General features: G+C 39.4%; 2 protein-coding genes across 2 annotated transcripts in view; both read left to right on the forward strand.

Moving 5' to 3' along the window:
• NSF (N-ethylmaleimide sensitive factor, vesicle fusing ATPase) overlaps positions 1-12,146 on the forward strand; it is a 151,068-nt gene that overhangs the window by 25,120 nt on the left and 113,802 nt on the right. Inside the window, exons 2-4 of the mRNA XM_044247713.1 lie at positions 1,632-1,717; positions 5,619-5,718; positions 9,091-9,130. Coding sequence (XP_044103648.1) covers positions 1,632-1,717; positions 5,619-5,718; positions 9,091-9,130 — 226 coding nt within the window. The remainder of the gene's footprint in view (positions 1-1,631; positions 1,718-5,618; positions 5,719-9,090; positions 9,131-12,146) is intronic.
• On the forward strand, positions 3,772-4,677 carry LOC122906109 (peptidyl-prolyl cis-trans isomerase D-like). The gene is given in 2 exon segments (XM_044247714.1): positions 3,772-3,947; positions 3,949-4,677. Coding segments are annotated over 2 exon segments (810 nt in total). The 5' UTR covers positions 3,772-3,776; the 3' UTR covers positions 4,588-4,677.

Here is a 12,146-nt window from a genome sequence, read left to right on the forward strand (position 1 = left end):
GAGGGAAAGGTCTAGAAAGTTCTAGAAAAAGTAATGTCTGAGCTGAGAATTGTTGAAATGAGACTTAGCTAGGCAAGAGGCTCAGTATTAGTGAAGAAAGAAAAATATACAAGGAAGAAGAAGCTTATAGATGAGAGAGACCCCAGGATGGGTAGGAAACTAAAAAAGTTTGGTATACTTGTCAGATGGCTACTCAGACTGACCATGGACAAAAATACTGTCTCATTCATAAAGCAAACTTTTGACCCAGACCTTATTCACCTCCTGTTCTAAATAAGTGATTTCTAAACATTTTAGGAATTCCATAAGTAAAACATGTTTTTGTCATTTACCTCCAGAATGTATGCATATTTATTTATAAGCGACATACTAATAATTTATATACACAGTAGAACATATACAAAGACCGAAGTGCTGCTTCATTATTCTTTAAAATATTGGCTTAATATTTTATAAAATACCTACTTAGAGGTCTGTTTTCTAAATGCAGTTAATTTTGATATTTGGTATCAATCAGCAAATCCTTCTGGTAAAAACAGCCTAATTTAGGGACCACTACTCTAAACAACTGGAATAGCCTTTTAGTGAAAATAAAAGCAAAGCAAAAAGGTAATTTAGTTTGCTTTATTCATTTGTATTTGGAAGGCAAATTTAAGAAGAATCAGCTTGGGCTTGAGATTTAAAGAATGAGCACTTTAGTCACAAACTACATGTGATGACAACAGGGGTCGTATTTCACTAACTAGGAAATTCTAGAGAATGGCAGAAGGGTTATTAGTTAAGTACGTTATATAAAGGAATGTTTTGCTAAGTAGTTGTTGATCAAAAAGATGAATTGCTGCTTTGAGAAAAATAAACCTTCCAGTTATCTTTGTTGGGAGATACTCGGAAGATGGTCTTTCTTTCTTTTTTTTTTTTTTAAGGTTTTATTTATTTATTCGACAGACAGAGATCATAAGTAGGCAGAGGCAGGCAGAGAGAGAGGAGAAAGCAGGTTTCCTCCTGAGCAGAGAGCCCCATGCGGGGCTTGATCCCAAGACCCTGGGATCATAACCTGAGCCGAAGGCAGAGGCTTTAACCCACTGAGCCACCCAGGTGCCCCAGTTTCACTCTTTTTTAGAGCAGAAGCTCATCCTCCATGAGGTGGTGACGCAAGGGAAAGGCCTTCTCCTGGCACATGTCTATATAAAATCCCACTGGATTCTCTAGGTTGCATGTGTGCTGTGATTGGCAGGCCCACAAAAGCATGAGCAATGGATAGAGAAGGAACAGTTTCCTAAAGGAAGGGCTTGCTGTTACCACAGAGGCTGGAGTGCAAGGAGTAAAAAATGATTGGTGAAGAGGAATAGAGGACAGGAAGCATAAACTATTCTCTGAGACTGTAAAAGATGACTTAGGGGCATCTGGGTGGCTCAGTTGGTTGGGTGTCTGCTGTCGGCTCAGGTCATGATCTCAGGATCCTGGGATCAAGCCCCATGTCATGGCTCTCTGCTCAGCAGGGAGTCTGCTTCTCCCTCTCCCTCCACGTGTCATTCCCTGGTTGTGTTTGTTCTTTCTAAGATAAATAAATTAAAAAAAAAATCTTTAAAAGATGACTTAATTTTTTTTTTCTTAATCATTGATTTTTACAGAGTATGCAAGCTGCAAGATGTCCTACAGATGAATTATCTTTAACTAACTGTGCAGTTGTGAATGAAAAGGATTTCCAGCCTGGCCAGTGAGTATCTAATTTTGTTTTCTCCTAACCAGCCAAGTGGTATTTTAGAAACTTCTAGAGAGCCCTTATTTTTTAGGAAACTGGAGAATAATTTTTTAATTCCTCTTGCTGAGTGGGAAAATGGAAGAATTGAGAGTTACTGTATTTCAGTCTTTACTATGTTAAACATTGATTAATATGCTTTAAAAATCATACATACCGGGTGCCTGGGTGGCTCAGTGGGTTAAGCCACTGCCTTCAGCTCAGGTCATGATCTCAGGGTCCTGGGATCGAGTCCCACATCGGGCGCTCTGCTCAGCAGGGAGCCTGCTTCCTCCTCTCTCTCTGCCCACCTCTCTACCTGCTTGTGATCTCTGTCTGTCAAATAAATAAATAAAATCTTTAAAAAAAATCATACATACCTTTTTATCTATAACTTTTATTTTTATCAATTTTCTTAGCAGAACTAAGCATACTTGTTATATAAATCATATATAGCATAGTCATTAGGATTTGGGGTCTTCAGTCAAATTGTCTGAGTTTGGATTCTGGCTCTGTCAGTTATGAACTGGGTGACCATGGGTAAGTTTCATCTACCATCTCTGTGCTTCTGTGTCCTAATCTGTGAAATGGGGATGGTGATAATATCTTTCTCAGGGTGGTTGGGCAGATTGACTTATATAAATAAAGCATTTAGAACAGTGCTTTGTACATTAATAAGCACAATTAATATTAGCTATTTTGATAATTATCACTATGATAACCTAAGAGACATGAAAATTACAAGATGCACAACAAAGTATTTAGAAGTATTTAGAAGTATTTACTTATACATTTTTTTTGTTGTTATTGATTTATTATCATCACACACTGCCAGAACTTCTAAAAACCCTATTACCAAGTTCAGTGCCGCCCATATATGCGTCTGAGACTGGTAGAGGTAAGGAGATAAAGGAGCCCCACCAGATGGCAGACTAGGGTAATAAGGAACAGTAAGGCAGAATTTTAACTGAGCCTTATTTTAAAAAAAAACAAAACACTATCTGTAAAATCCAGGAGTTTTACAAAGTTAGAATTGCCAATTTTCTCTAGTTTTCAGCTTTAGAGTAAGGGGCTGCACTACATGATTTCAGTAATATTGTTCCTTGTCCTAAAAATTCTTTGATGCTAAGTTGAACACAGAACTTTCTATGTATAAACTGGGGTGTAGATAATCAGTATGAGAATTTGTTTATGGAATTCTCTTTTTTAAATTTTTAAAAAATATTTTATTTATTTATTTGACAGAGATCACAAGTAGGCAGAGAGGCAGGCAGAGAGAGAGGGGAAAGCAGGCTCCCTGCTGAGCAGAGAGCCCGATGAGGGGCTTGATCCCAGGACCCTGGGATTGTGACCTGAGCTGAAGGCAGAGGCTTTAACCCACTGAGCCACCCAGGTGCCCCTAGATCTCTTATAGAATTCTCTTATATTCGTCAAATGTTCACCATACTCTTGATGAAGTTACTTGAAATGTAGCAGATATAAGGAACTTGTAGTGACAAAATCACATGTATGGAAACATTAACCATTAATATTTTAAAAGTCATAGCATTTTAAAAGGTGATTTTCTTAAAAGATTTTACTTATTTATTTGAAAGAGTGAGCAAGCTAGTGAGAGAGAGAACATGAGCAGGAGGCAGAGGGAGAAGCAGACTCCCCCCTACACCTCCCTGCTGAGCAAGGAGCCCAACTCGGGGCTTGATCCCATGACCCCAGGATCATGACCTGAGCCAAAGGCAGATACTTAACTGACTGAGTCACCCAGGCTGCTCTCTAAAAGCTGATTTCAAAACAGATAGTGCTGTTGCAAAATAGAGTTTGAAGCTTTTATCACACACACAGTCCTTGGCAATTTCTTGTTGTAGGAGGTTATTATGAGATGAGTATATTTTATCTATTTACGGGTAACTTCTGAGCAGAATGAATTAGCACAAAATGCCTTAAAATAATAAATAGTGATCTAGAAAGGCGCTTTTGGGTTTAGCTGTCGGTGGTCCACGAGGTTCTCTGAGTTCGCTCCCTAGCGCATCTGCAATTCAAAATGTCGCACCCGTCCCCAAAAACTAAGCCTTCCAACCCCTGTAACCCCAGAGTCTTCTTTGATGTGGACATCGGAGGGGAGCGAGTTGGTCGAATTATCTTAGAATTGTTTGCAGATATTGTAACCAAAACCGCAGAAAATTTTCGTGCACTGTGTACAGGAGAAAAAGGCAATTGAACCCACCACTGGGAAACCTCTCCATTTCAAAGGATGCCCTTTCCATCGAATTATTAAGAAATGTATGATTCAGGGTGGAGACTTCTCAAATCAAAACGGGACAAGTGGAGAAAGTATTTATGGTGAAAAGTTTGAAGATGAAAATTTCTATTATAAGCATGATCAGGAAGGTTTATTGAGCATGGCAAATGCAGGCTGCAATACAAATGGTTCTCAGTTCTTCATCACAACAGTCCCAACTCCTCACTTGGATGGGAAACGTGGTATTTGGCCAAGTAAAGGAATGGGTGTGGCAAGGATACTGGAAAATGTAGAAGTGAAAGGTGAAAAGCTTGCCAAATTGTGCGTTATTGCAGAATGCGGAGAATTGAAGGAAGGGGATGATTGGGGGATATACCCAAAAGATGGCTCTGGTGACAGTCATCCAGACTTCCCTGAGGATGCAGATATAGATTTAAAAGATGTAAATAAAATTTTACTAATAGCTGAAGATGTAAAAAATATTGGAAATACTTTTTTCAAATCTCAGAACTGGGAAATGGCCATTAAAAAATATACAAAAGTTTTAAGGTATGTGGAAGGTTCAAAGGCTGTTATTGAGCAAGCAGATAGATCGAAGCTACAACCTATATAGCTTTAAGCTGTGTGCTGAATATTGGTGCTTGTAAACTGAAGATGTCAAATTGGCAGGGAGCAATCGACAGTTGTTTGGAAGCTCTTGAAATAGACCCATTCAGTACCAAAGCATTGTACCGTAGAGCTCAAGGATGGCAAGGATTAAAAGAATATGATCAAGCACTGACTGATCTTAAGAAAGCTCAGGAGATAGCACCAGAAGATAAAGCTATCCAGGCAGAGTTGCTGAAAGTCAAACAAAAGATAAAGGCACAGAAAGATAAAGAGAAGGCAGCATATGCATATGTTTGCCTAATAAGAAATTGTTTTACTTAAATATGCATTGATTATTGTATAAAGGCAATAAGAAAATTTAAAAGTTTTTGTCTGTTATATATGATCCCTGATGTGTTTCCTTTGCTACTTCTGTTTTCCATTGTTTACAGTTTAGGAATACTGAAAAAAGCTCACTCTTAATAAAACAGTGTTACAGAAAAAAAAATAATAATAATAAATATTTGACATCTGTATGAAAGCGGATGTATTTTATTCTGTTTGAACTATTGTGAGAGCCTACAGAGATTTCATGAATAGTCCTAAAACTTAACTTTTTTTGGACTGTTATATCCTGGTTCTTCTATCTCTGGTTCTCCTCCATTTGTTCTCTTTAAGGTATGAAATAATTCCCAGGAGAGGAAATTCATCTAATTTTTACTTAATATCTAAGACTCTAAATCATTGTCTTCACTTTTATATAAACTGGAAATATAATGGTGTTGATACTTTGATTGGTATGCCCTCTCTTGAACTTGATCCTGATTCTCCTTGTTTTTTGCTTGGCCCAAGATTATGCCTGTAAAACATTTTGAATTGCTGACAGTTTTTGAGAAATGAAATTTGTGGTTCTGTTCCTTCAGGACTTTTGAACACCCTGCCATGTTTCCACTTGGTACTCATCAAGCATCAGTTGTTGGAAATGAGCACATGCAGTGGAATTGATGATTTGTATTTCCTATGACACGGAACACCAACTATGTTTCTGTCTTTTAGGCATGTGATTGTGAGGACCTCTCCCAACCACAGGTACACATTTACCCTGAGGACCCATCCGTCAGTGGTTCCAGGGACCATCGCATTCAGCTTACCTCAGGTAACTCAGAGGCTAATTTATTCTCTTCCATTCTTGAAAGTCCTAGAAAATCAGTTCATTTAAAGCAAGTCTCATCCTGGAACTGTATTGATTCATATGGAAGAAAAACATCAGGTTTTTATATAAGGAATTTAAAAATATTTCCTTTTTTTTTTTTTTTTTAAAGGGAGGTGGGGCAGAGGGAGAGGGGGAGAGAGAATCTGAAGTAGGCTCTGCACCCAGTGTGGAGCCTGACATAGGGATTTAATCTCACAACCCTCAGATCCCGACCTGAGCCAAGATCAAGAGATGAATGCTTAACAGACTGAACCACCAGGTGCCCCTAAAGATACATTTTTTTTTAAGATTTTATTCATTTTTTTGAGAGAGAGACAGAGGCAGAGAGAGAGCATGCACCCACTTGCACACACGAGCAGGGGGAAGGGGCAGAGGAAGAGGGAGAAGCAGGCTCCCAACGTGGGGCTTGATCCCAAGAGACCTGAGCCGAAGGCAGATGCCTAACCAACTAAGCCATCCAGGCACCCGTAAAGATACATTCTTAATTGTGAGTTTTACTATGTGTGCCTTTTATTGCCTTGAGTTTTTTTTTTTTTCTAATTTTCAGAAAATTCTGCTGTAGTAGCAGTTAGCTATCAGATAGTCTCAAGTTATTTTAATGTTAGCTCATAGGGTAACAAAAAATATATAAAAATAACATTTATAGGGGCTCCTGGTGTCTCAGTCAGTTGAGCATCTGCCTTCAGCTCAGGTCATGATCCCGGGGCCCCGGGATGGAACCCCGTATCAGGCTCCCTGCTCAGCAGGAAGCCTGCTTCTCCCTCTCCCTCTACCTGCTGCTTTCCCTGCTTGTGCTTTCTCTCTCTGTCAAATAAAAAAATAAAATCTTAGAAAAAAAAATTATAAAACTGACATCTAATAATAGTGCTTTTTAAAATGCAATGATGTCATGCTAATGAGTATGATATGAGTAGCTGCTATCTCAGAGTACAGTGTAACTTGGTGGTCTTCCTAAAGAGTGGAAGGATTATGCTTACATTTATAATTGTTGGAGGATTCTGTGGTGGGAAGACTGCCTTGCACTGTTGCAGGCACCAATACATAACTGAGGAGCATTGCAAGTAGTAGTCTGTATTCTTTTCTGCCTTATCATCTTACTTGTGCAGCTAATCCCACAGTCCTTGGCAATATAATGCAACCCCTACCTTCTAGTATGCTAATAAACATTGATTTATTCTCCTGGAGGTCGAAGGAAAGATATCAAACACTCTTTAGGGATCTATTAAAGATCTCTTGAAGCCCTCAAAAATTATGGGACATCTTTACTGGCAATTTCCTTTTCTCTGTTGGATGCCTCTGATTATCAGGACTATTTTTCACATTTGTTTCTACACATTAGATGTTTGGAATATTTTAGAGTTTGTCAACTTTTGCAGAGCTGGAATTCTGGTGGTCAGAAAAGGGGTTTCTAATTATTTCTTCTTGTCTCTGCTTTAAAAAAAAATCCCTAATATATACAATAGGCCAAGTACTATTTTAGATACTCTTGCATATATTAGCTCATTTAGTTCTCAAAACAACCCCATATGATAGATACTATTACTTTTATCCTTTGAGTCTGTCTTTGGGATTGAAGTACTGAACCTAATTGTGGCCGCTTTTCGATCCAAAGTCTGGACTTGCTCAGCATGCTGCTAAATTTCTCACTGGCCAGAAGTGAGATGGGATATTATGGAAGAGGGCACAAAGGGCAGAGAGGAGGGAGAAGCAACCTATGATGAGAGAGCTAGAGGGGAAAGCAGGTGTTGCACATACTCACCATGCAGCCTTTTCACCATCCACCCCCAAATCCGCTCTGCTTGATGAGTAGACAGAAAGTGGCTTTTCAGCCAAAAAATATTTTTCTCACTGTTCTTTGAAGTGTTATCAGTAGTGACTAATTTTGAATCCATACCAAGCCAGTCCTAAATTCCTGCCTAAACACAATCTGGCCTGCCTCCACATATTCTTGCCATTGTAACCATTCTGGACCTGGGAGAAGCTAAAGACTAGTTGCAAATGCTTGAAAATCCTTTGGCTAGTACAGAGAGTAATCAGAACCATCTAATGATTGAAATCCATATTTGGGTTTCAGGCTAGATTAGCTGACCAGCTTCAGTTTAGTTTTCATGAATTGAAAGGCTTTTCTTTTTTCTTTTTTCTTTTTTTTCTCTAAGATTTTATTTATTTATTTGACAGACAGAGATCACAAGTAGGCAGAGAGACAGACAGAGACAGAGAGAAGGAAGCAGGCTATCCACTGAGCAGAGAGCCCGATGTGGGGCTCGATTCTAGGACCCTGGGATCATGACCTGAGCTGAAGGCAGAGGCTTTAACCCACTGAGCCACCCAGGTGCCCCGAATGGCCTTTCTTTTTGAGATACTGTAACAAACAGTGTAAGTAACCATGGTACGTTTAGAACACCGAAATGTTACCTGATACTACGAAGGCCTTCGGCACAGTATAGTGGACAAAGGAACATCCTCAGTGATGCTAGTTTTATTGTACAAAGGCAAGCTTTGTATGTTTTCTGATAGATGTTCAGATGTAAACTACAGCATATAAATATGTTTCCTAGGGGTGCCTGGGTGGCTTAATTGGTTAAGCATCTGCCTTCACCTCAGGTTATGATCCCAGGTTCCTGGGATCGAGCCCTACATTGGGCTTCCTGGTCAGCGGGAGCCTGCTTCTCCCTCTTCCTGCCACTCCCCGTGCTTGTGCTTTCTCTCTTTTTCTGTCAAAGAAATAAATAAAACCTTTAAATAAATAAATAATACGTTTTGTAGGGCCGCTGTACAAAGCATCACAGAGTGGGGTGGCTTAAATTTATTCTCTTGCAGTTTGGGAGTCCAGAAGTCTGAAATCAAGGTGCCAGCAGGGCCATGCTCTGTCTAAAGGCCTTAAAGAAAAATCTGTTCCGTGCTTAGCTTCTGGTGTTGCCAACAATCTTTGCTGTTCCTTGACTGGTAGATGTGTCGCTTTAGTCTCTGCTAACATCATCACGTGATTTTTCTCCCCATATGTCTATCTGTCTCTTTTCCTCTTGCAAGGACACTGGGCCATATTGGCTTGCATCCACCCTAATTTGATAATGACCTTATCTTACCTTGATTGCATCTGCAAAGACCTTATTTCCGGATATGGCTGTATTCGTATGTGCCAGGGCCTAAGACTGCAGCACATGTTTTTGTGGAACACAGTTCAACACACAACACTAAACCACATTTTGGTCTTTGAATGTGTTCCTGTTACTGAGGTTCATAGAGATCCTTCTTTTTCTCATTTCTCTAATTTTGATTGATTTGATTTTTAAGTGTCTTTCTTTTATTTTACAGCGAAAATGGGCTGGACTTTCTATTGGGCAAGAAATAGAAGGTAGGTATATTTTTTAGCTACCTAATGTAGATTTTCTTTTTTTTTTTTTTTAAAGATTTTATTTATTTATTTGACAGAGAGAAATCACAAGTAGGTAGAGAGGCAGGCAGAGAGAGAGAGGAGGAAGCAGGCTCCCTGCTGAGCAGAGAGCCTGATGCGGGACTTGATCCCAGGACCCTGAGATCATGACCTGAGCCGAAGGCAGCGGCCTAACCCACTGAGCCACCCAGGCACCCCCTAATGTAGATTTTCTTTATGAGTTTCTCATGATTGTGGATATCTCTAAAATTTTCTATTACTGGTTGTCAGGCCATTAAACATTGATCCTATTTAAGTTACTGGTTAGGTATATGAGAATGGAAAAATAAATAGTTATGGTACTTACTTCTCGACTTGCTATACTGCCTGAAAATTGCCATCTAATGGGGGGAAGAATATCCATTTATTCATAGCTCACAGAATGTGTACAGGGTAAATAAGTGTACAAGTATTAGCATTGGGAACTCTGTGTGAAAGTGCTAAGGTAGAACAGGAGTGGCTAAATTGATTGGAGACTGGAAAATCAGCCAGAGAAATTCTTCTTGGGCACTGGAGTTTTGAGCATAATTATGAAGTAGGGGGAAAGCATTACATAGGAGAGATAAGGAAGAAAGGCTCTTAAGATGAGAAATAAGATCAATCAAAGGCATTCATACGGGAGCAAGCAAATCATAGGCAGTGCTTAGGAAGTATGTTTGCCTGATTGAAAGGATTTACCTGAGTGAGTTCGATTAAGTGATGGAGGCATGCAGTTAGTGGAGGGCCTAAAAGTACAACTGGAAACTTTGGATTTTATTCAGAGACAGTTGAGAGCTCTCGAGGATTTCTGAACGAGCCTGTCAAAATCCTTACTTTGAAAAAGATTCTGATGTCACTGCGGAAGATAGGGAAAGGGGAGAATTCAGGAGTCAAGGAAAATAGCTTGGAGATAGTTTGGCTTGCCTAGAATTAAGTTGAATAGAACTTTGTGAAATTATGGCTATGGGATATATTTTTTTAAAGTCTAAGTTACATTGGGGGTGCCTTGGTGGCTCAGTTGGTTAAGCGTCCAGCTCTTGGTTTGAGTTCAGGTCGTGATCTCTGGGTCATAGGATTGAGCCCCACTTTGGTTCTGCTGTCAGCGTGAAGTTTGCTTGAGATTCTCTCTCTCTCTCTCTGCCTGTCCCACTCGGGCTCTCTCTCTCTCTCAAATAAATAAATCTTTTTTTTTTTTTTAAGATTTTATTTATTTATTTGACAGAGAGAGATCATAAGTAGGCAGAGAGATAGAGAAGGGAAGCAGGCTCCCTGCCGAGCAGAGAGCCAGATGCGGGGCTCGTCCCAGGACTCAGACCGTGACCTGAGCCCAAGGCAGAGGCTTAACCCACTGAGCCACAGGCACCCCTCAAATAAATAAACTTTTTTAAAAAGTGTAAGTTATGTTGAAGAGGAATAATTGGTATTACTTGGTGATTCCATTTTACTATATACTGAGGTATGTTTTCTTCTGTGTTTGTTTGGAAAGATAAATCAGATTTAAGTTAAGAAAAGGGTAGCAGTATTTAAGCAAATGGTAATTTTATTTTAAAGATTTATTTATTTATTTTAGAGAGAAAGCACATGTGTGCATGCAAGCAGGGAAGGGGCAGAGAGAGAGGGAGAGAGAAAATCCTCAAACATTCTCCCCACTGAGTGGGGAGCCTGATGCAGGCTCGATCTCATGATCCTGAGATCATGACCTGAGCCAAAACCAAGTGTCCAGCACTTAACCAGCTGAGCCACCAGGCACCCCAAATGGTGCGCTTTTTTAAAATGAAGTGTGTATCAAGTCATCATAGTTCACTGGGGAATGGCATGGAAAGCAGCTTATGACTTCAGGTATAAAGAAAGACTAAGCTGCTTGTGGATTCTAAGCCAAGAAGCTAATAAGCAAAAACTGGCATTGTCTGTTAGGCACTGTGGCAAATTTAGAAAATGGGGTATGAATCTTCTTGTCAGATAGTTTCATGTCAACTTCATGGGTACAGCAGGAGAAGGAAAGAAGGAGAAAGTATAATTGACTCAGGTTTTTTTATGCTTGCTTTTCTTTTTTTAAAAATATTTTAAAGATTTATTTTAGAGAGAGAGCGCGTGCATGAATGGGGGGAGGGGCAGAGGGAGAGAATCTTCAAGCAGACTCTCCTATGAGCTCAGAGCTGGACCTGGGGCTCAGTGCCATGACCCTGAGATCCTGACCTGAGCTGAAATCAAGAGTCTGACGCTCAACTGAAAGCCTCCCAGACACCCCTTTCTGCTGCTTTTAAAGCCTAAAAAATTTCATATTTAAGAAAAGTTTGCCAAAATAAGAGAATCCCTATATACTACTTTTACCCAGATTCACCAATTATCGTATTTTTAAAAATGCATTTTCTCTCTCTACACATTCCTTCATACATACATTTTGAACCATTTGAGCTTACATTGCAGAAATCATTCCTCTTTACAGCTAATACTTTATTGTGTATTTCCTGAGAACCAAGATGCGGTCTTACAGTAACTGAATTCAGGAAATGAAACATTAATATAATTAAACATTGAAGCTGTCTTCTGTAGTCCATAATTCAGTTTTGGTAATTGGGCCAGTTATTTCCTTTACAGCCTTTCCCCCCTCTCAGTGTAGGATCCAGTTCAGGACCATGTGTTGTCCTTAGGTGTCATTTCTCAGATCCTCAGCTTTTTTGTTTTCCTTTTATGATGATGATATTTTTGAAGAAAACACTTAAAAGATGGGGAATTGTTTGGTCAAAGGGTACAAGTTTCAGTTATAAGTTCTGGAGAGCAATGTACAGCATAGTGACTATTTAACAATATTACATTGTATACCTAAACTTTGAGAAGAGGGTAGATCTCAGGCATTTTTTATTTTTTTAATTTTTATTACTTCTTAAAGATTTTATTTATTTGACAGAGAGAGAGATCACAAGCAGGCAGAGAGACAGGCAGAGAGAGAGGGGGAAGC

Source organism: Neovison vison, chromosome 5, assembly GCF_020171115.1.
Source record: "Neovison vison isolate M4711 chromosome 5, ASM_NN_V1, whole genome shotgun sequence".
Lineage (NCBI taxonomy): Eukaryota > Metazoa > Chordata > Mammalia > Carnivora > Mustelidae > Neogale > Neogale vison.